Source organism: Sinohyriopsis cumingii, chromosome 2, assembly GCF_028554795.1.
Source record: "Sinohyriopsis cumingii isolate HCF-2022 chromosome 2, ASM2855479v2, whole genome shotgun sequence".
In the NCBI taxonomy this organism is placed as follows: Eukaryota; Metazoa; Mollusca; class Bivalvia; order Unionida; family Unionidae; genus Sinohyriopsis; species Sinohyriopsis cumingii.
Window position 1 is genome coordinate 15,093,702 of NC_142962.1, and position 25,164 is coordinate 15,118,865.

At 35.0% G+C, this 25,164-nt stretch overlaps 1 protein-coding gene across 1 annotated transcript in view; it reads right to left on the reverse strand.

Moving 5' to 3' along the window:
• Positions 1 to 9,923: 9,923 nt before the first annotated feature.
• The window catches only part of LOC149804372 (ribosome-releasing factor 2, mitochondrial-like), a 45,900-nt gene continuing 30,659 nt past the window's right edge, over positions 9,924 to 25,164 (reverse strand). Inside the window, exons 6-8 of the mRNA XM_089939504.1 lie at positions 23,649 to 24,000; positions 12,594 to 12,760; positions 9,924 to 11,071 (exon numbers count right to left, since the gene is read on the reverse strand). Of these exons, the coding sequence (XP_089795630.1) occupies positions 10,805 to 11,071; positions 12,594 to 12,760; positions 23,649 to 24,000 (786 nt within the window). The 3' untranslated portion in view covers positions 9,924 to 10,804. The remainder of the gene's footprint in view (positions 11,072 to 12,593; positions 12,761 to 23,648; positions 24,001 to 25,164) is intronic.

Sequence of the window (25,164 nt, forward strand, 5' to 3'; positions counted from 1 at the left end):
AATTAATTAATGTGACCCTTGTTTGCTGCCAGTTAAGCTACATGGTGAAACAGCATACAGGACCCAGTTAAAACATATAAAAAAGGGAAAATCTGGCTGATACGATTTTCTGGACAGTGCATCTCATAATAAGAAAGAAAAACTTGTGACCTGATTGGCATTTGTGTAAACATTACTTAATCATATCAAACTTGTTGATGGAAATGTCTTGCAGCTTTTTTTATAAAGAGGCTTCATGTTCAAGTTTTGTACAAAAATAACATTCGATGTTAACTTGTTAAACAATTGATTCTGTTAATAACATCTTTTTCTAGGGCATAATTTCTCAAAAAGAACCTGCACAATTTCCAAGAACAAACATTAAAAGTGTGATGATTTATTTTGAGCTACCTATCTTTGTTAAACAATGTCACACTTCGTACATTTCTAATTATTGTTCATTAAATTTTTAACAGGAGGGGATACAAAGTCTGACTGTCATAGGATTGAACCCGCTTGTCTGACTCGCAGACACATACATCACAGGACGAAGATCTCCAGACAAACTTGAGTGGTAAGTAAGTGGCTTTGTATAGCTAGACTGCAACATTTCTTCCTATCTTTGACATTCATCTTTGAATATCACACAGATTCATCTCTCAGTGGAGTTAAAATGCATTTTCTTGCAGACAACATGATACTAAAAGTTGGGCAACCCCTAAAATTTAATGGGAGCAGGATATAAAGTCTAATCCTGGCAGTCAGGTGTTATTTATATTTAATTTGCATTGTTTTATGTTAGTTAGCTTTTTTGGACTTAACCTTGTCCAATATCAAGTTTATTTTCTACTTGACCTGAATTATTGGTTTTTTTATAAATTCTGTTGACAACTAATACATAGCTAAAATATTCTCTATCTGTATGGGTTTAATATTAGGATTATTATTAACTGACATAAACATATTTATTTGGGTCTGGGTTTAGGTGTTTGGGATTCCCTGGTGTACCTGATATATTTCAGGTTCTATCTTATTATTTTAGTAACATACCTTCTAATTATCATTTTATATTTTAAACATTTAGAACCTTCCAGATTGAAATTTCCCATTAGGTAATAGTTTTATTAGAAAATGCCAATTGTGACCCGAGATCAAGTAGAGTACTATATAATCTTGTTACTGAAAAATTATTCCTTCAAGCTTTAAGATTAAGCAGAATCAATTGTTTTATTGTTATGTCCAGTAGTTCATTTGGGATGGAATTTATTTCTTCAAATTATTTAATTCAAGTGATTTTTCTCTGGAAATACAGAGTGCTCATTAAAAATAATATTCTTGGAGAGAGAGAGAGAGAGAGTCACTGGCACTTATAGTGAATTATAATCTGTAATTATATTACTGTGATTCAGTACAAGACTTCTGGTACAACACTACAATATAAGCCACCACAGACACATCAATAATTTCAGCATTGGATATAATTTGGATTTCCACTAAAGTTTATTCAGAACTTTTATTATTAGGGTTTGTGTCTGTAATTCTAGGATTATTTGGGATATAGTTCACAATACCATATTTTTTTTTCTTCTTCAAACTTTCACTTTGTTTTCAAGGGAAGTAAATTACTTGCTGACCTTTTTAAAGCATGTTGCTTTTCACTCTTTTCTGTTACTTATTTTAAGAGCAGAGACTTTTAATACAGGAATCAAACCCAATTCATCATCTTACAGTCCAGTACATATACCATTGATTAGTAAGTCGTCTAATATACTTATATCACTACAAACTGCCAGTCCAAGTCATTTTCTTCTCTCAAAGGACATTTTGAAATCTATTCCAATACTGTCACTTTGAAATAAAAAAACTGCTGTCAGTTTTCTTTCATAATGTGCGAAGAGGATTTATTTGTACTAGTTTTATTCTATTCCATTACACATTATCATATGTATTTGTATTTGCTTTTCACTCTATCATACATTATATTTATTTTTACTTATTTATACTCTAATATGATTGTCACGGAATGGTGTAAATGTTGTTAATTAAATACATGTACTCGGGTTTCGTTTCTTTTCGCTGTACAACGATACCCGAGGGTGATTATATTACGGTCTATTGTATTTCGAAATCGTGAGTACGATTCGTCCTATGCCACACGTGCAAGGTGCCTTCGATAAGGCAAAACGAAAATTCTAAAGGTATAAATACGTTACTGCATGTAAAGGACCTTTACAACACTAATCGTTTTGTCAGCAAGCGGCCTGCTAAAAGGATTCGCACAACTCCAGCTGTAGGGGTAGGTAATTTTTCGGTCTTAAGTGATAACTAGTGTATTACCATATTTAACTTTGCATGTTTGTTATATAGTTTCCTTTATACAGCATAATGCGTGCATTTCTTTTATTCTTGTTGCGACGTAGTACAGGATTTATGTTGGTAATGTAAAGCTACATTTTTTTTTATAAAAGAATTCTTTACTATTGTCTTATCGAGCAGGGCTAGGTTTACTATTGAACCTCTGTTTTTGTAATTGCCATAATAATATAATCTTTATAACTTACCATGTATAACGTCCTTACGTTATGTCTGTATCAAGTTTAGTACACTGTATCGGGTATATTTTCAGCTGTTTTTGACGGTAGGAATATCCGGGGTGTCCGGTGTTGTCTGAGAGTAGGAATATCCGGGGTGTCCGGTGTTGTCAGAGTGTAGAAACGTCCGTGTGTCCGGAGCATTTAAGGTGCCGGAGTGTCTAATGTCTAGCATCTGGAGTGTCCAGAGTGACTAAGGTGACCCAGCTGTAGAGCCGTCAAAGGGGTCCGGAGGGTCTAATATTTCAAGTGTCCGGAGGGTCTAATGTTCCGAGTGATCATAGTATTCCGAGGGTCCGGAGTCTATAGCAGTTGTGAAATTGATTCGGAGGAGCTGTGGAGCGGATATGGTGCACGGGTAACGGAGTGCATCTCCACATATGTATTTTATTAGCTGTATGCTAATTTTGGGTTAGTAAGACCCAGTGTATTATTCAGGACTGGAAGGATAGATTGTATATCCGTCCTTGTGTTTAGTGACATAATTTCGCTACCTGAGCAAATACATTTTTTACTATGTGTAAAGACTTACATCGTTTACTATTTGAGTGAACTATATTCATCTTTCCATTATTGAATCATTTGTGAAATCATTTATCCTGTGTTTTAGGGTTACTGAACTAATTTATTTGTATATTTTTTCCATCTTTGAAACTGTGCGTTTTTATGTTAAATAGATCCAATATTTGGATTATAAATATGCACACATCTTCATAATCCACTACTCATATAAATCACCACATTAAACCATATCTGTGTCGTCAAAACGTGTTCTGTTGTCAATCCGAAATATCCCACCCGGTTATCTTGTTACAATGATATATATTATCTGCACTAGTTTTATACGCTACTATCATATTTATTTGTGCTAGCTGTATATTCTATTATATATTATATTTATTTGCACTAGATGTATCTTTTATATTTTATCAGATTTCTACTAGCTGTATAATCTACTATTAAACATTAGCATATTTATGTGTTTGATAATTAACTATCATATATTAGTATATCTGGTGGCATTATAGACTCCTTTTTTTTACAAATGCAGTGACAAACTTTATGAGGGGACATTTAAAGCAAACTGCATGAACTTATATTTAATGCCGAGGTAGAATAAAACAACTAAAACTGTGACATAATCTTTCTCCAGAGGAAGGTGATGAGAAATTACAAAATATGTTCAACAGATTTTTTTAAAAATGTCACATATATAGCATTATGTAGTTTCTGAAATTAAAGTATATAAACTGTTGTTATCAATATTAACAAGAAAAAGTCCAACTTCACCAAACTCAAATGACATAGGGTCAAAAGTTTTATGTAGTTTATACAGACAGGCACTATACAGAGATTTGATTAGCATTATAATCGTCTAATTGGGAAAGGAAATACTCACTTTATGTTGAGTATTCCTTATTGGGAAACAATTACTGCTACGGTGGCACAGTGGTTAGAGCGTCCACCTCGGATGCGGAGGTCGTGGGTTCGAGTCATACCAAAGACTTACAAAAATGGTACTAACAGCTTCCTTGCTTGGTGCTCAGCATTAAGAGGTTAGTGTTAGGACTGGTTGGCGTGGTGTCAGGATAATGTGACTGGATGGGACATCATGCTACATGTCTGCGGCATGGTGCCCCAGTGCTAGACAAGACAATGTAGCAATATGACTGAAAAATTGCTAAAGCTACGTTAAAAATCCAAATCACAACACACACTGGGAAACAAAAGACCCCTTTGTTGAGTACATATTTTGTTTAGCTAAAAGGTAAAAGATCTGAACACTGCACTTTATCTGAAAATGCTGCTACTTATGCAACAGTGTTGGAATTGCCACAAGAAATGGACACATTTCACAGAGGTGTTCCTCTGCTTGGTTGCCTTGTGCTAATCAAGATGCAATTGGGATAACAGCATGGGGGCAATTCCAGTTAGCTTGACTGGAGAAATGGTGTCACCTTGCAATTATTTCTTCTTGCACTGTTTATTTTTGTCACTTTGTCTTGGCTAAGACCAATTGTAACTTCATGATATGATATTATTTTAAGTGTGCTGTTGAATTATGAGTTTGGAAAAATCACTACAAATTTTCCACAGATGCATCCGTAATCCTCATTTGGCCACCTATGCCATCCAACAACAGAATCTTGTTGAAGAGGATCAAATCAATACCACTGGCAGGAACCACACCTATATGTGCATGAATAAACATGTCAACCATGGAATGCTTCAAAAACACTTTCTGTTCCAGTTATAAGTAGCAAATCAGATTTAACCTCAAAAAGTCTTTCTGGGAAATCTTCAGACCTGTGTCAATATTTTGCTCTCAGCCCATGTGTGACCACTGCTTGTTTGTAAAGTAAAGTTCTATTTCTTTGCATGGTTCTTGATGTCCGTTTAACTGCAGAGAACTTCAGACACTCCTAACTGGTCAAATTTCATCCTACTAGTAGTCAGTCTGTGCTTCCAGGTACCTTTTCGACAGGATTTGCCAAAAACACAAAATGAGATATTCTTGTTGAGGCTCAGAACAGTTGTGATCAGATATTGTGTATCCATGCCAGTGAGATCTCAAGTGTGAGATTTTCTTTGCAGCTAATAATGTAGAGAAAACCGCTTCGAATTTCGTTTCATAGACGAGATTATGATCATTGAGATAATGCTCGGATTTGTATTCACAGCAACATGCTGAATTGCAGCACTGATTTCCAGTAATAAAGGAAGAGCATCAGAATTCATCATCAGGGGTATATACATCATTGATATCTTTAACGATTCCATACATTAACGAGCAAAATATCCCTGCAGCCATAAAACTGTTGGTGAGCAACCGCTGAAAAATTGCTGCAGCCAACTGATTACTTCGGAGGCATTGTTGCTAGTGTTTCTGGTTGGTCCACAAGGTGGTGAGGGTTACACAGTAACCAAGCACTGAAGATGAGCCATGTTGGGAATTAGTTGTTTAGGATTTCCTAGGTAGTTCATATTTTAAATACCTATATGTAAAACTTCTTTGATGTAATTTCATACTATGACAATGCAAGTTCATGGGCTGATTGTGCCAATCAAATTTAAACTAACAACCATTTATGTCAAGTCAAGGAACCCAGACATGCAAACATTTGATTATCTGAGGCAGATGCTGCAACAAGCACTTTAAGACATCTATTGACAGCATGACTTATGTCACGACAAGCAATTTATGACATCTATTGACAGCACAACTTATGTCATGACAAGCACTTTAAGACATAACAGTTAAAATAAAATTGCATACTGTACTGAGTCCCTTTTTAAGTGTATGACTTTAAACTAATTGGTGGGAGATTTTGCACATCACTGCTCTCCAAGTGGATGAATTTGCAAAACTTATGTGTGATTTACACACAAGTGTGCACTAGAAGCATCTCTGAATCTGCAACCCAAGATGGTCCCCTTTAGTGCCAAATGATATCCTACAAGGCTCAGTGGTTGTTTCAGACCAAATTTCATTTCAAAGACTTATGTGCTGCTCCTAGTTATAATTGATATTGAAAGGATATCATCAGATTTCACTGTCATTTTTGTGTGCAAACAACCTAAGGTTAATACTTCCTCAATTAATGAAGAGAAATATAATTGTATGCAAGTGATATTCAATCAGAAATGTTTTGACTTGAGCATGACACACTAACCTATTGAGTCATGAGAAATTGTAACATGTAAAAAGAAAACTCATAAATAAACTCAACAGCACTGGTTAAAACAATGTAATGCATCCTTCCTTATTTGTCATTGTAAAAATGAAGCCATTTCTGAAGTTCCATACAATAGCCTATTAATTTAAATACCATACGTATCAATATTAAAGACTCCATACATGGGCAACACATTTATCACAATTTATCAATGTTAAAGATCACATACATGGTCCCACATATCTGGTATCTTGGTATGATAATTCTGTCACAAATTATTAATTAGCTCTTTCACTAACAATTTTTTTAGTTTTTTCACATCAACAGTGGTCAAGACAGTTCAAGTCCAAAAATTTTCAGCTTCTTCTCCGAGAATTATATGCAACACAGAATACTTCATTTCTCGATTTCAGCTGTATTATTGAAGAGACAGAATACTGCAGGCAAGAGACAGTATAAGGCAAAACAATAATAACAGTGATACAACAAGATCATAGTGAGGGTGCTGATCTGACTGGAGCACTTCGTGGGAACTTCACTATGGGGGCTCACATGGGTTACAATCACAGATGCATGTTTGTGTAAAAATCCATAGTGAGAAAAAGGTCATGGGCTTTCGGAATTGGGAACAAAATTGGCCAGTCAGTCATATACACTAAAAAGCTACTACATACTACTCTAATGGTTTATGAGATTGAGTACCCTTTTCAAAGTGCTAAAAATGATGATAATTACATGAATACATGTACATACATGAAAGGTTTCTAACAGCATGAAGAGTAAGTTACTGACTGTGAGTCTTTGTGGTTTTGTTTATCGATCAACTTACTTATCTTCAGCTTCTCAAAAAATGCCATCAAACTCTCATGACAATACCTATTCCTCTAATTTCTGAATAACTCAAAGAATTATCTCAGCTTTACTTGAGTAATAATTCAGGTTCATATGTTTTTCATTAAACTGTCATAAGTAATTACTATCAATGCCAAGGTGTTAACTTGCTGTGTACATAGCACTTCAACAGAAAGCTTGTATTGCCAGATTTCTGGACAGTCAGAGTAGGACAAGTACAGCCTGGTCAGTCTAAATGATAGGTAGTACATGGAAACCCATTTCGTGCAAAGATGCCTGGTATTGAATAAAGTATCCAACAACCCATTTTCTTATTTATACTTAAGTAGTTTTAATTACAAGATGCAATATTATCGTTCTCATTGACCTAGTTTAATTTGTCCATTGCTGGTTGGTTACTAGATACATTCTTCCTCTAGGATCTACAAACATTAGAAACTGAGCAGTGGCCAAGTTTCATCAAATGCGCTGTGTTGAATATCCTTTTCCAAAGTTATATTATCAGATTCAGTGGATGTTGTTGTGGGTTTAATGCCATTTGTCAACACCAGTTGGACTATAAGTAGGGGCTAGTATAACTGGTGTAGTAAGAACATGGGAAGAACTACTGACCCACAGAAAGCTATTGGCAAGCTTTCTCACATATCCACATATGCTGTGCCTGAGACTCAAACCCATGCAGACAGAGGTGAAATGGCAGCATAAAGGTAAGTGCTTTAGACAAGTCAGCCACACAGGGCCTTCCTGGTAGCTGTTAACTCAACCTGATGCATTGAATAATAGAGGTATACACCCAATTTTTCCATGTGATGTCGCATTACCATACAAATTCAATTATAAGTCACGATCAACTGCAAACAACATAGACCCTGATCTGCCATCATATAATGTGCCAGTAGATCAGGGTCTATGTTGTTTTCTTCTTTTGATTAAAAACACTATAAATCCTGATCAGTCAGCTCATCATATAATAGCAGATCTGGGTCAATGATTTCCAACTCGACCAAAGTTAAAAGCAAATATATATATATATATATATATATATATATATATATATATATATATATATATATATATATATATATATATATATATATATATATGGTAAAGAATTAACAGATAAAATTACTAAACAGCCCTTAAGCTGAGATTTAGAAATATGTCGTTTGGTAAATTTTTACACTTATTTATTTAATTAAGCTAAACCTGTTTATAACCAGGTCACACCAACATTATAGGAAAGTTTTACAATTTCAAATGAAAAGACTCCAACTTTAAAGTGGCAACTAAACTAGAATAAAGAAAGTATATGACCATTCTACAAAGAAAGACAGGCAATAAAAGACAGTGATATAGACAGTCGTCAAAGAAAGCCAGGCTATAAAAGACAGTGATATAGACAGTCTTCAAAGAGACAAGCTATGAAGGTCAGTGATATGGACAGTCATCAAAGAAAGATGGGCTATAAAGGACAGTGATATGGACAGTCGTTAAAGAAAGACGTGCTATGAAGGACAGTGATATGGCCAGTCGTCAAAGAAAGACGGGCTATAAAGGATAGTGATATGGACAGTCATCAAAGAAAGACGGGCTATGAAGGACAGTGATATGGACAGTCATCAAAGAAAGACGGGCTATAAAGGATAGTGATATGGACAGTCATCAAAGAAAGACGGGCTATAAAGGATAGTGATATGGACAGTCATCAAAGAAAGACGGGCTATGAAGGACAGTGATATGGACAGTCATCAAAGAGACGTGATATGAAGGACAGTGATATGGACAGTCGTCAAAGAAAGATGGGCTATGAAGAACAGTGATATGGACAGTCGTCAAAGAAAGATGGGCTATGAAGAACAGTGATATGGACAGTCGTCAAAGAAAGATGGGCTATGAAGGACAGTGATATGGACAGTCATCAAAGAAAGATGGGCTATGAAGGACAGTGATATGGATAGCCGTTAAAGAAAGACATGCTATGAAGGACAGTGATATGGCCAGTCGTCAAAGAAAAACGGGCTATGAAGGACAGTGATATGAACAGTCATCAAAGAGACGGGCTATAAAGGATAGTGATATGGACAGTCATCAAATTAAGATGGACTATGAAGGACAGTGATATGGACAGTCATCAAAGAGACATGATATGAAGGACAGTGATATGGATAGTCGTCAAAGAAAGATGGGCTACGAAGGACAGTGATAGTTTAGGTAAGATTCACTGTACTAATTAATATCTTTTAGTTCAGAAAATTATTTTCCAACATGTAACTTTCGAATGATATAAAAGGTGTCCCACAAGTTACAATTTGAAAAATGTGTCCCAGAACATACAGAGCATGAAAATAATTAAATTAAAAATTAATTTTTGGTGTCCCAACAAATACGATGTCCAAACATTAATTAATCACTAAACAAAACAGTAATCTGTCACATGACAACACTTGTTAGACTGTCATTAGTGACCAAAAAGTATACATGTATGATTTTGCCTAACCATTTCTGCAAAAGTATCTAAGGAAATGAGCTATATTAAATATTTAAAAAATACTTATTAATGCAGAGCGGCAAATAAGTCAATGCCTCTGGTTGTGATGACCAGAACCCAACAAATCTTTGCAACGATGAAGATTTTAAGACCATTTGTTTATATATATACAGAAAGAAAGAGAAAGAGAAAGAGAGATTGGTTATGCTTAATACTCAATTTACACGATAGATTTGCTCCAGAGGTTATGGTGTAAATCAAAATTGGCCTGAATCAATAGCAATTTTCCCATAGAATAAGTGTAAATTAAGAAGTTCTTGGGCAAATTATACCACAATGTTTTCAATCTTTTATCTTCAGTATAAAAAGCATTAAAATGAAAGTGTGTAAACTGAATTGGTGAACAATATCATCATCTGTATACATGCACACACACACACACACATGCACACACACACAGAGCCTAAGAAATAAATTCACTGCAAAGACTGATATAATTGCTGGAATTATAAAAGTTAATGTTATCTATTTTCCAGTGTTGGGAAATATTATCACTTAAGATAAATCCATATGAAGTTTAAGAACTATAAATGTAATATTTTTCTTTAGAAAGAAGTATTTAAAGAAAAGATCTGAGTAACAATCATAATGAGAAAGATACCCCCAATTCCATGGGAACAGTGATGCTTCTGCCAAATTTTTCTTTGCTGTTTGAAAAATAAATAAAAAAGAAAATGTTCATAATGTTGAGAAAATGTATGCATTGTAGTAAATTTATTAGTCATATTGATGTATCTTTGGAAACCTTTGTCAATGAAAATACAGCTGACACACTTTAAAACAGACACATTTCCTTTCAGAAATAAGCGATGCTGTTTCTTCAGGCATTAGATTGATACCTATTTCATCACATTTTACCTTCATTTAGAAAACTAAGCTCAAACAGAATATCTATTTCCACATAAAGTATGGAAAATGTACACATACAGAAATCTCATAACATTTGGCTGCAGGGGAACTATCTGGCTGTTTATAAATACATTGGAATATAGCTGTTACAGCATGGCTAAAATATATCAGTGATATGAGTTTATTCCCTGTATCAGCAAGATTTTAAAACTCTTCACCAAAATCAGTTAAACTTTTCAAGGAAATAAATTAGTCCTTCTTTGTATTTCCAGTTAGCAAATAATCTCAATTTTGTTCATGTCAGTCAGTCAAATTGGGGAGAAGCCTGTGACTCTCTCCACAGCCTTGTTATGCTCCTCTGTGGACACTTTTTCATAATGAGACAGGTCCATTGTGAAGGTGGCAGTACCAGAGGATATAGTTCTGAGACTAGTGGAATATCCCATCATCTCAGCAAGTGGGGCGACAGCCTGGATTAGCTTGGCACCATGACGAGTCCCTATTTGTTCAATCTGACCTCGACGCCTGGATAAATCTCCAAGAATGGCATTCACATGGGTCTCTTCAGCAATTATCTGTAAAAGTTAATTAGGTAAGCTGTATAAAATACAATGTAGGTTTTGAGTATTAGGATATTTTACCTACTGTTAATTAAGCATCATCTCCTATAGCTATTTGGTTCAGGAGCTTGAGGGTGAGGTCCATATCCATACCCAAGTAAGAGCTAGTGAGAACAAGGAAATGGAATATCTTGGATAGAAATTACAACTAAATTTTTCTTCTTATCGTTCTATTTTGACTGACTGGTTTTGCATTACACAAAGGAACAGTAAAACATGGGTATAACTTTCCTAGTTATGTTGGCTGATGGTCCAAATAAGTTACCAATGGATTGAAAGTACAAGGGACATTTTTTTTAAAGATACATGGAAACCTTATAAAAAGGATGCTTGTAAACACAGAACTCTTTCAATAGGGAATAATTTTCCTAATTCTGAATGTAAATCCTCATACATATAAAGCACACTTTTATAACAAGGAAAGAGGAGTTTTATCCTGAATATTTTATCACCCAAGATACAGAATGTAATGCAATGCAAACAAAGTGAAAACTGTAAATTGTCTCATATTTATCATTCTCATACCTTGAATACACTTCCCATATACATGGTGGGGGCTTAGAATCAATAAATCAAAGATGTCTTTATAACAGTATTAATTCTACAAAAAGTACCAAGAGAAGAGAACAAATATGTGCATGGTAATGTAAAGATACAAAAAGCTTTCCTCCTCACAAAAGACTCCAGGCCAAAGGGATCAAAATCGTCATGGTACTTGACTAATGTTTATAGGCACAATTTATTTCAACACTTTTAAATTAACAATGATAAAAAAAAGATAGCCCCACTTCCAGGGTATATCAAAATCTTACAGATCCATCCAAGAGCTACAGTGAACCAAAGAAAACTCTTCAGGGCAAGAATGTTTTTACATGAAGCAGGTATTGTTTTAGAATGTCAATTGCCCATGGCCAGTGTCAGTAATACGTTTCTGTAGCACCGATTAACATCTGTGAAATTCAACAATCCTTCCAATTTCATCCATTGATACTCAGTTTTTTTTCCTCCAAAACCACTTATAGTGAACACTGTTCTCTGTATCAACAAGATAGACAATATTGCTTACATCAAAAACTGGTTGAGTTATATCCTCATTAAAACACTTTCTCCATTAAAGGTAAAAATAGCTATGTGCTTAGGGACTCATTCTCTCCATTTAAAAAAAGAGAAGAAATTGCTAACTCTAATTTTAGTTATTTAATAAATCAAAACAAAATATCAAGCTGAAGTTTAAAAAAATTCTCCTTGGACAGCAATTCATGAAGTTAGAAGAAAACTAGAGAATTATGAAGAGTTCAACAAAATTGGAAGAGTGATAACTAACCCTTAAACATGTCAGCTTCTGAGAGAAAACCTTGGACCACAGACTTTAGGGTGAAAACCAAGCATGTTACTACTATGTTACACTGGCAATGTGTTGCAATTTTATTTCTTCAAGAGTAAAAAATTTAATTTATTTTACATTAAATGATCTCACCTCCAATGACATGAGTGGTTCTAGCAAAATACAACCTGACTCCTGCAAGGCCTTTGTTACACACTGAAAAGCACAGGCTGACATCATGGGCAAGGAAGTTCCCATTCTAAACTGGAACTGGTGGAGTTTCACTCTCACATTGATTACTGGGAAACCCAGCACAGGCCCTGGACAGAACGGGAAATTTGTACAGACTATTTATAAAACAAATCTAAAAGCATTATGATATCCCCATTAGTAAATGTTAGTCTACAGTAAGTACAATCACATGTTAGCCTTCCTTTTATTTATTAAGAAAATCATTGTAAACTTACCTATCTGCAACAATCTGTAAATGATTTAACATTTTTAAATTGATACCAGTAAAAAAAATGCACCAATACTGGCTCTGAATAGACCCAATTAAACATCATTTAAAAGCATATTTGAATTTCATAAGGAGAGCCACAGTGGCTAAGTGGTTAGAATGCCATACTTATGACCAGAAGGGTGTAGTTCTCTTTCAGTACTAGTCAGGTATGTCCCATTATAAATCTTCTTTTCCATTTTAATTCTTCTTTTAGCACTAGTCTGGTAGGTCCCATTATAACTCTTCTTTTAGCACTAGTTGGGTATGTCCCATTATACATCTTCTTTTAGTACTTGTTAGATATGTCCCATTATAGCTCTTCTTTTAGAATTAGTTGGGTATTTCCCCATTATAATGCCTCTTAAAGCACTAGTCAGCAACTGCACAAAACAAACTCATATCAGTATGATTTATATTATTGGATCAATTAAAATGAGCAGGATACAAAAATCTTGTGTGGAATATAAGTTTAGCAGAGATCTAACACATGCAAGTATTTTATGTTTTAGCTAAATACTGCACTAAATATAATTAGTCATCTCATTATAACTCTTCTTTCAGTACTAGTTTTGCATGTCCCATTACGTCTCCCTTACAGCACAAGTCAGGTATGTCCTATTATAACTCCTCTTATAGCACTAGCTGGGTACGTCCCATTATAACTCTTCTTATAGCACTAGCTGGGTACGTCCCATTATAACTCTTCTTATAGCACTAGCTGGGTATGTCCCATTATAACTCCTCTTATAGCACTAGTTTGGTATGTCCCATTATAACTCCTCTTATAGCACTAGCTGGGTACGTCCCATTATAACTCCTCTTATAGCACTAGTTGGGTATGTCCCATTATAACTCCTCTTATAGCACTAGCTGGGTACGTCCCATTATAACTCTTCTTATAGCACTAGCTGGGTACGTCCCATTATAACTCCTCTTATAGCACTAGCTGGGTACGTCCCATTATAACTCCTCTTATAGCACTAGTTGGGTATGTCCCATTATAACTCCTCTTAAAGTAGTTATATCCCATTAAAACTTTTATAATACTAGCAGGACATGTCCATTTATGACTCTTCTGTTAGTACTAGTGGGACATGTCTCATTATAACTGTTGTGATAGTAATATTAGGCCATGTCCCATTAGGACTCCTTTGATAGTACTATTGGGTCATGTCCCATTGGGACTCCTTTGATAGCAATATTGGGACATGCCCCATTAGGACTTCTCTGATAGCACTAGTTGGACATGTTTGAATTTTGATATTTCAATGTGCCTGGTAGACAGTTCGGTCAATACATTAAGTATGTCAAGTCAATTAAAGTAATTTTTATATCGAGTTGCTACAGAGAAAACCGGATAAAAACACCAGTGCTTATCACCTTTTCCTATGGACCTCAAAACACAAATAAACGAAAACTTTAAAGAAAATTAATTTCAATAACAGAAATCATATATTTACAAGACACAGAACAACAAAGCAATCTAGGTACACATTACACACCATGCAGTAATAGTGGTGTACATACATACAATAAGTAAAGTAATATAATATTAATGCCTAATATATGCAAATAATAGCATAAATATATAATATCTAACTGAGCATGAATGCTAGTAAAGCTAAAAGCAGAAGGTACAATACTAAGAAGTTAGGTTATTTAGGCTACAATGACTATAAAAGAAACAAAACAAAAGGCAACAAAACCACAGCAATTAAAATCAATCAACAGACAGGCAAGATAGGAGTCAAATTTATACCCAGCATTAGCTATGCATACATCAGGCTCGTGACAGTCGCTTAATTAATTTTTAAAAGCGCTGCACTTGCAAGATTCAGCCTTCAAACAGCAATCAGTCTCCTTAATGTATTACACCTACTGGCATGTCTGGCTTTACCTGAACTCTACAGGTAAGCTGCTACATAGCTAAAACTGTTTATCTTTTACAAGTCTGAGGTATGAATTTAATTTTGTGTCAGGTCTTAGTGTTTTCTTCATTGTCAGTGTACACTTAAATCAACTACTGATTGCAAATATACGCTGTATATGAACTCATAGTATTGTACTTGAAATCACTTAGTGTTCAAAAGTATTTTAATGAGATGGCAAGCAAATAAACTGTCCCCTGTAGCTTCTTCAGTTATATAAACAAACATTAATTCTTTCACTGTAATCAATTTTAAATCAATTCATATACATATTTCACATACCATTTCCCTAATATCATCACAAATCTTGTAGTATCCTGTGTTTTTCATTGTCTTTTCATTATTAATTGAAAATTAGTCTATGATGTGGACTTGTACTCAGAAAGTACACACACACACACTCAGATGTCTGAACAGCCATCTTCCTATTGCAATGAAATGACCTGTTCTCAGATGACATTCTAATCTCCCTCTGGCAAATTTCTGCCATAAAAGATGCATATATAACAGTCACCTGAAAGCTACAGTCAGCAGCCAGGTATTTCCTTACCAAGCAATGGTTTCTCAACATCAAAAACCCGTCTTAACAGCCATCTTCCTATAGCAATGAAATGACCTGTTCTCAGCTGACATTCTAATCTCCCTCTGGCAATCTCTGCCATAAAAGTCATATAGGTAATAGCCACCAGCAAGCTGCAGTCACCAGCCAGGTATTTCCTTACCAAACAATGGTTTCTCAATGCTTTGGGTTGTCACTGTCACATATTGACAATGACTGCTCAGATTTTATTTGAACTAAACTTTTATTTTGATGCATTATTTAGATAAATGTGATAGGTTTAAATATAGCTACAAGTATTTCAGTTGGTATGGTATTTATATAAGTTTTAGAAGGGAAGATACATTTGTATATAAATTTCCTAAAACATTTAATAATGGTATATCTATGACTGGAGTACATCACTATTTACGGTTAAATTTAGGGGCTGTGATTCAGGTTAAATATGGTATTATCATCAGCAGTAGGGACAACGGTGTTAGGTTACAGTCCAGGCTGAGAAATTGACACAAGGAAGTCAGTATAGTAGTTGGATTATGTGTTTGTAAAGCTAATAAAAATCAATAATAGCAAGTTTGCCTTAGTATTCAAACATTAAAATTAGTGACCAGTTGTTGGTAAATCTAATCTTTTTTAGTATGTATGAAGTGCTTAAAACAAAGTTTGGTAGTTACAGTTTAATTTGGAATAAGGATAAAGATAAAGTTTACAAGTAATTTAATATAATAGTTTTGGAACTTCTTATATACAATGTTAGTTATAAAAGTGTGTGTGGAGAGTGGATATATGGCTTTATTTTGATTATATAATTTAGATTTTGTGCATTATGTTATGCAAACTAGAGTTAGATAAAAGTGTCTGCAATTAACACAATCAGACCATAAGTTTATCTCCAGAAAATGTCTCCAGGGAATGTGCTCTCTGAAATCCACTACTGTTCATAATCCAGGTCAAACATAGTACACAGGGAGTAGTTATTAGGGTTAAATTAAAATTAGAAAAGAAAACCCATCTCGCTTGTGACTAATTCTACTTAATGCAGTTACATTAGTTATGCGCTACTACATAAAATCATGTCATGTTAATTGATGTGTCCACATAAGTTTAAGAGAGATCAGCACATTTAAGTATTTTATGTTTTGATAAATATTGCACTAAATATAATCTGTTGACAACAAAATACTCTGGTGGCTTAGTGGTTAGAGTATCTACCTCGGATGCAGGAGGTCACAGGTTCAAATCCCGGCTGAGTCATACCAGAGACTTATAAAAATGGTATTAGCAGCTGCCTCGCTAGGCACTCAATATTAAGTTTGTATTAGGACTGGTCAGCCTGGTGTCAGGATAATGTGAATGGGTGGGACATGATGCTACCTGTATGTGGCATGATGCTAGACATCACTATAAACTGCCACACTGCAGACATGGTAGCAATATGACTTAAATGTTTTTAAAAGCTGCTATGATAAAAGCCCAAATCACAACACACAAATATCTGTTGACAACAAAAACAATAAAATAATAATAATAATAACAATAAAGAATAATAATAGAGTCCCTTCAGTGAACTAATACTCTGCGAGGTGAAAAGAATATCTAGGAATTCAAGATGAAGACATTTTTTTTTCCTTTAACTGCTGCTGAGTGTTGAAGCCATCTATAATTCTCTTCAGCAATAACAAGATTTTCAAATTAGCTGCTGCGGTGCTTATACTGGATATCAACTTGATATAATTTTCATTTAGGACAAACTTGAGCTCATTCCGATGAAAACCCCTTTCCATAATGATCCAATGTTCTTCTGGAATAGTGACAACAAGACTTTTCAGACAGTAGTCATAGTAACCATACTGGATGTATGACGTGCACCATTTTCATTTAATGCCAGCTAGGTATCATGATGACAACCTGATGCTGATCTACCATCCATATGGGAAGAAATAACAATGTTTTCAGCTTACTCAATTTCATTAAGAACCAACTAAACACCATAAGAACTCTTGTGATGAATATGCTATGACAAAATAACTTTCCATTCAAAAGGAATAGCAGAACCAAGATTTTCAAGATGGCCACACCCTGGATGTCAGATCAGCACCATTTCAATTTCAGACAAATAAAATATTATGTTTCTGAGACTGACAAGACAGCCCTTAGCCTTAATATGCCATCCCTTCTTTAATACACAAAACAGTGAATTAGCCTCAGTTCTGCACTAATCCATGTCACAAACCTGTCATAGTGATTTTACCTGGCATGCCAAAGGAACATTTCTGGGGCAGTGACATACTCATAAGCCTACAACAGTATCTTCCAACTATATATGATCTGGCCTTGCATTTGTCAGGTGTGTGTTTTACTTTACACATTACTGCAAGCTATTTCTGAACCATTCATATATAACATTTTATGGAATTTCACAGCTAAAATAAAAATCAAAATCATGAATTGTCATTTTGTATAAAAATTATTTTAGTGTAAATCTGAAATCTGGGACCAAAAATATATTTGATTTTCAATTTAACAGGCGTTTATAATGATGTTATTATTAAGGTAAAATTCCAGACCAAACAAAAGGTTTGATCTTATTGGGATTCCAGTATAGTGTGAGGATGGATGTTGTTATCCACTGTACTCAATCATAAGCATACCATGTGTAAGCTTAAAGAAACTAATACCATATGCTGATGTCTTGAGAAAAGACAAACATATATGATTCTTGTTTCTTTAAAGATTCACCTATTGGGTTTGGTAATACTGATTATGGTTATTTAATCAGATGATTAATAGCTGACACCTGTAGATTAGTGTAGCTTTCAATTAAAGCCAAATTTATTTAACAATACAGTGTGACCCCCCCCCCATTAGCATGCTCTGTTATAACATGATTTCGGATACAAAATGGTTGTGGTGCGGCTCCCAAAATTGTATATACAAGTATTTTTTTGGTACAAAAAAAAACAATTTCTTTCTTAAAAGGACCCCCAAAAAATGTAAAAAGTTTATTATCATTTTGGGGAAGAGACTGCAAAAGAATATTACAAGACGATCATGGCATGGCTCCTGAAATTTTATATGTACTTTTCTCGTACACTAAAAAAAGTTTTTTCTTCTTAAAAGTATGAAAATAACATGTAAAACGTTTATTCTAGGATCGCGTAGGGCTTTGCCAATGTCGCAAAGTGTGATTTTTTTTCCTTATTGGCAGCAAAATATAACATCGGGCAATTTTTTAAATTTATTGGTGACATTGTTGGCTGTTTAAACTTGTATATACAACCATTGGTTTGGAGTGGAGAAATTCTGAGGCCCCATGAAAGGAAGCTGCACACTTGTTATAAAATGCACTGAAATTTATCTATTGTTACATAAACAAATTCTTTGTCCATATTGACAAACCATCTTAACAGTGCATTGTTATATCATAATCCACTTACATTTACATCTAGCATGAGAACTGTATGTTGTGAAATATCCACTTTTTTTGCTGGTGACATTTCTGGTAGCGGAGATCAACCAGATAAGGCATTATCTTGCAATCTATCTTTGGTCAGATTTTGGCCACTCACTAGTAATTAATATATTTGCTTAGACTGATATTTGTAAGTAAAATTTCCTCTTCTTTCCACTCAGGATTAAATCTTTCAGAACAATCACATTTTCTTTAGTAATCCCTGTCATCAGACCACAACACTTGCATCTCTATCATCCACTGACCCTTTGTTAAATTTCTGATGCATGCATGGAAGCCAGCATCACTCCACTACCACAAACATAAAAAAACAAACCAAAACAACAGCATCTTACTTGTTGATCTATTCAATAGGCAGGGAGAAACAGTAACCACAATCGACCAAACGATGGCCAATTCCTTTTTTAAAAATGTACCCAGATAAAATAGTTTGCTGAAATTTCAAAGAAAACAGATTACCTTTGAAGCACCGATTGTTATGAAAACGTACTAAGCAAATGGGAAAAAAATCAATCTCAATCATGCAATACAATTATTAGATGTTGCCACAACAATAAGCGGGCATGTGTTTGGTTCTCCAACGCTGTCCCTTAGGAGTGACTTCAATAATGCATTCACCCTTCATCAAAGAAAGCCGACTACAATCTTCAATAAAAACAAAGAACCTTTCTTCAAAGGAAGTCAGTACCAAACTTAAATAAAAGCAATGAAATCTGATGGCTTTTTTCATTTTCCAACGTGACTGGAACATGTTTACTGTTAAATGAAAGTTTCCTTTTTTGAAGGGAAAATGTTTTTGCTTATGAACGCTACCAACGGCAGCTTAAAATGCAAAATAACTTTTACCGACTTGGGATGTATTGAAAAATAAATGTGCTTCATCATTCATTACATGATTGTTTTTCCCCTGAATTCAGACCTATACGACCTGTGTCAAAATTAATGAATATTAAAAATTTGTGCATGTGCATATTTTCGATGGAATTACTTGACTTTTTGGATTCAATGTCTGTAATAAGATTTGCGGGTGAGTACACGGTGTTGATACTCTATTCATGCTATACATGAGACATGTATATATAAACAGTACACATATATATATACACCAATCCATGGTTCTCTAAATAAAGAAAAATATTATATATACCTTCTCTGGTTTCACTACAGGAGTATTTCTCATTTAATATGCATCAATTTAAGATGGTAACTGTGCCAATGAAGCACATCTTTTACCACCCGCATTTATTACATACCCCCTCCCCCCATACATTTTTTAGGGTACATGCATCATTTTCTTCAGCTAACTGACCTGGTTGCTTATAACATGGTTCAGTCTATAACATGGTTGGGTAGTATGGCTACCAACTGCCGTGTTATAGTGGGGTTACACTGTATAATGTTTTATTGTCAGAAAATATTAAAAAATTCATTAAAATGTTTAACATTATCATTTTTTAAATAAAAATTAGACAAAAAATAGCTACCTGATTGTTGTTGTTTTAGGTCTATACATGGTGGCCAGTATTAATGGAGGAGGAAGAACCCGGGAAATCCCTGGAAAGAACCACCGACCCTTGAGAAGCTACTGGCAAGCTTTCTCACATACCCACATTGGCCAACTCCGAGACTCAAAACTACGCATAGCTGCCTGACATTAATATCTAGTTGCACAAGGCTCCTGTGTAACAGATGTATCTACCTTGCAGAGGCGTTAAAAAGTTCAATCCCAAAACTTAAGTCCCAATCTCAATGGGATATCTTTAGATATAGTAACATATTTATACATACATGTTCTTAAATTGAGTGTGCTTTGGGATTTTTAACATAGCTTTAACAATCCAATTCATACTGCTACAATGTCTTACAGTGTGGCAGTTGATTGTGATGTCTAGCAAGGGGCATCATGCTGCAGACATGTGGCATCATGTTGCACCAAGTCATATTATCCTGATAACAGGCTGACCAGTCCAAACACCAACCTCTTAATGCTGATGATCAAGCAAGGCAGTCGCTAGTACCATTTTTAAAACTCTTTGGTATGACTTTGCCAGGGTTCAAACCTGCAACCTCCAGCTTCCAAAGCTGATGCTATAATTGCCAAGGCAACCAGGGTCTCTTGAATTGAAGGTTAAATTCAAAACACTAGGAGGGAGAGTGAGTTTAGATGTCAATCTTGTGTGCAGGTCTGCCGAAGAATGACAACTACATGACTGTGCATTTTTAGTAAAGTTTGTCACTGAACTGCATACTGGATATTTGAGGGCTTTGTTCAGAGTGAGAATATAATACACATGATTTGACCTATCATTCTGCACAAGAAACATAAGCAAATTCAAATTTTAATACTGACAATATAAACAATAAAGTTTCAGATAAACAGTATGTGTGTGTGTTTTGGATTTTGAACATAGCTTTAACAATTTTCAGTCATATCGCTATGATATCTGCAGTGTAGCAGTTTATAGTGATGTCTAGCACTGGGGCATCATGCTGCAGACATGTAGCATGATGTCCAACCCAGTCACATTAACCTTACACCCGACCAACCAGTCCTAACACTAACCTCTTAATGATGAATGCCTAGCAAAGAAGCTGTTAGTACCATTTTTATATGACTCTGATATGACTCGGCCGGAGTTCAAACCCACGACCTGCTGCATCTGAGGCAGATGCTCTAACCACTAGACTACCGGAGTGGTCTTCAGATAAACTGAAAGCATTCCTATAAATAAATGAACTAAACCCTTAGATTTACTTCATGAGAGAGAGAGAGAGAGAGAGATCACAGATGAGCAGGCATTACTGAAAATGACAGCACTGTGTACTGATTGTATATTTCAACAAATTAATAAAATAGTAATAAATGTACAAATGAATACAGAGACTGAAATTCTTATGTCAATAGTTCTTACTTGTCAACTTTGTGTCCTTTTTTGACATACCATCAAAGAAAGCCTGTTAAACAATAACTGAAATATTTGTAAATTTTGTATTGTTCAAAGCTTTACTTTACTAACATGCCCTGTCTGAGAGAGATTCTGGATATTAAGATCCCATAGTTCCCAGCAAGATATGAATGTCATCCAAAACATCAAAGTGCAAGTGAGCAAACTGTAGTTGATGGAGGAAGGTGTTTCTTCTTTGTCAGAAAATAACTAATGCAATCTCTGAACATATCAGATTGTGATAGAATAATCATCTGACAGAAAGAGAATGAAAGAGAGATTAGCCCTTCAATCAGGACTATTTCATTTTCTATTATTCACTTGCCCATTAAATTTCATTACACTTATTAAAAGCAATTATCCAGCTTCAGCTATTAATTGCTGGACCATATTTAAGCTGTTTAATATACATTCCAATTAGATGGCTTTATATAGCAAGATAATGCTGGGATCTGAAAATGGCATCATTTTTTGTTTCTAATTATGTCAATACTTTATAACAGTGTTGATAATGGCTACATATACATTGAACTTTATTTCTGTTGAACATCCGATGAAGCCAGACCCAAAATTACAGTACACTGTATGCACTAATGCATTTAAATATAAGTCGGCTATAAAATGGTGTATTATACAACCAGGAGAATATGTACTACCGGTATTACTGACAGCGCATACCACCATTGCTAAAACATGGTTCACATTTCAGTATACATGTCTAATGAATTATGCATATTTTCTGTTCACTTGATTTTAATTAGCTGTGGCTCACTTTGAAATTTAGTTATGCAGATATCAGATGATTTCACCTTTCCAATAAAGGGATGCTGCTCTAATAGAAGTTGAAAATTTTGCCTCAGTGTGTAATTCAGATTTCTTTGAAATAACAAAAAAATGTAAACTTTCTAATTGACAACAACTTTCATCTGACCATGCCATAAATCAGTAGGCAACACTGGTTAAATTGTACTAGGAATGCACTCCGACATTTGACAACAGTGATTAAAACAAATATATAGTTAACAGAAGCAAAGCAAACTTGTCTAAATAAACATGGACTGAATGCACAAGTCTCTTATGAAAATGATCAGTTTCATTGATTAAACACTTAACCAACATAAAGGTCAAGCTGTATTTAATATCAATCAATTCTAAAAAAAACTATGACATCCCTGTCTTGCCATGATTGGTCTTTGTGTACTGGCATTTCAACAGTCAATCAATCTTATGTCTCCCACACTCTTAAATAAGATGAACACCATGTGCCTTGCAGAGTCTTGGTGGTGAGAGTCTGGGTAATTACCCCTCTTCTGTGGCTCATCAACAAGGAAAATGTGTGGAGGGGATTAACTGCCCCAGGGAATGGGTGGAGAAATGAAAAACTGTGGACTGTATCACATGCCTCAATTATGTGGGCTCAATAATACGTTAGAATACTGATTAAATAATAAAATTCGTTTACACAGGAACCTTGATTCTCATATGTTTACTCAAGGAACAGTATATCCATTAAAGAAAGAGCTACCAATGACTGATAGATTCTTAACATAGAGATCTTAACATTCCATTCTGGAAAAGGTCTATAAAACCACAATCCACACAGAAGGATTTTAAGAACAACAATTAAGTGTATTTTGAGTTCATAATGATGAATGAATGTGCATGTACTAACTAACCAGACTGGAAAGTTCAATATGCATTGAAAATAAATACGATAGGGCAACAACAAAATAACACCGGAGAAATCTTCAAGAAGATTTGAAGTTATATACATTCTTTATAAAATAATGATTAAAACCCACCATTATTTAATGCTGAGCTGACTCCACTATTAATGGCCTTCAGATGTTGCCACTTAATGATGAGAGGCTTGTCATGGGGAGCATCTAGCTCAACTTGCTTGAACTCGATGTTGTCCTTACTTGGGCAGATTGAAATTGTCAAAGAAACTTGATTATGTCTGTCCCCAACAGTCCGATCAAGAGTCTCACTGTACTGGGCTGTATTTTTTAGTGCCTCTTTGTATGCAATCTGCAAGGGACCCATGTATGCATCTACCCTGTACTCCTTCAGGATCCGGTTCTTTATGATGTCCAGGTGAAGCTCCCCCATCCCAGACAGGATGGTTTGGCCTGTGTCAGGGTTAGTCTCAACCTACATATAAACAGAAAGGAAGGTGGTATGGCCTGTGTCAGGGTTAGTCTCAACCTACAGATAAACAGAGAATAAGGTGGTAAGGCCTGTGTCTGGGTTAGTCTCAACCTACAGATAAACAGAAAGGAAGGTGGTATGGCCTGTGTCAGGGTTAGTCTCAACCTACAGATAAACAGAAAGGAAGGTGGTATGGCCTGTGTCAGGGTTAGTCTCAACCTACAGATAAACAGAGAATAAGGTGGTAAGGCCTGTGTCAGGGTTAGTCTCAACCTACATATAAAAAGAGAATATTGTGGCATGGCCTGTGTCAGGGTTAGTCTCAACCTACAGATAAACAGAAACGAAGGTGGTATGGCCTGTGCCAGGGTTAGTTTCTATCAACTGATAAAAAGGGATGCAAAGGCTCAATCTGGGCAAAATGTAGCTAACATTCTTCAGGTTTGATGTCTTGACTTAAGGCATTTCATTGGTTTGGAGAAAAAAATGAAGCCAGATCTACTTTTCATCCAAACCAATTGTTAGATTCAAGATCTAACTTCAGAATTCAAAATACTGTTGTCACACATTAATCTGTAAGAGTGTGTCAATGTCACATACTCTCATAAACCTTGCAAAAGACCATTTTAATGGAGTGTTCGTTTGCTAAGAGAAAGCATGAACATTAATTCAAGTTGCATCTTATGTAATGTAAGTGATTTTTTAAAGTCTATTACAGTATATACTCGCGTATAAGACAAATAATTTAGGAAAAAATAAAGGCCTGGAAGAAGGGGGGAGGTCGGCTTGTCTGCTGACCAATGTCTAAACTTGACAGTTTTTAGGTCATTTTGCTGGCTACTGTAATGGCTGTAAATCTTGGGACACAAAACAATAATTTTTCCGTGTCCTAAGACATAGGCATGTAAAAAAAAGTAACTTTCGGTGACCCGACAATTATTAAACTGTTATAAAGTACTATGACTGATTTTGTTATTATTTTGCATGTGCATATTTTCTGATTCCTCCAACACGAAGTTAAATAAAGGTAAATACAGACTTTATAATTCACGGGACAGTTTAGCTACGATGTCGTAGCCTCATCTTGATTTGTTGTGGTTGAGGCTGTTAACTGATCCCATATCATGTAATGGAGCAAAAAAGCCCTTACACGATAAAATAAATTGG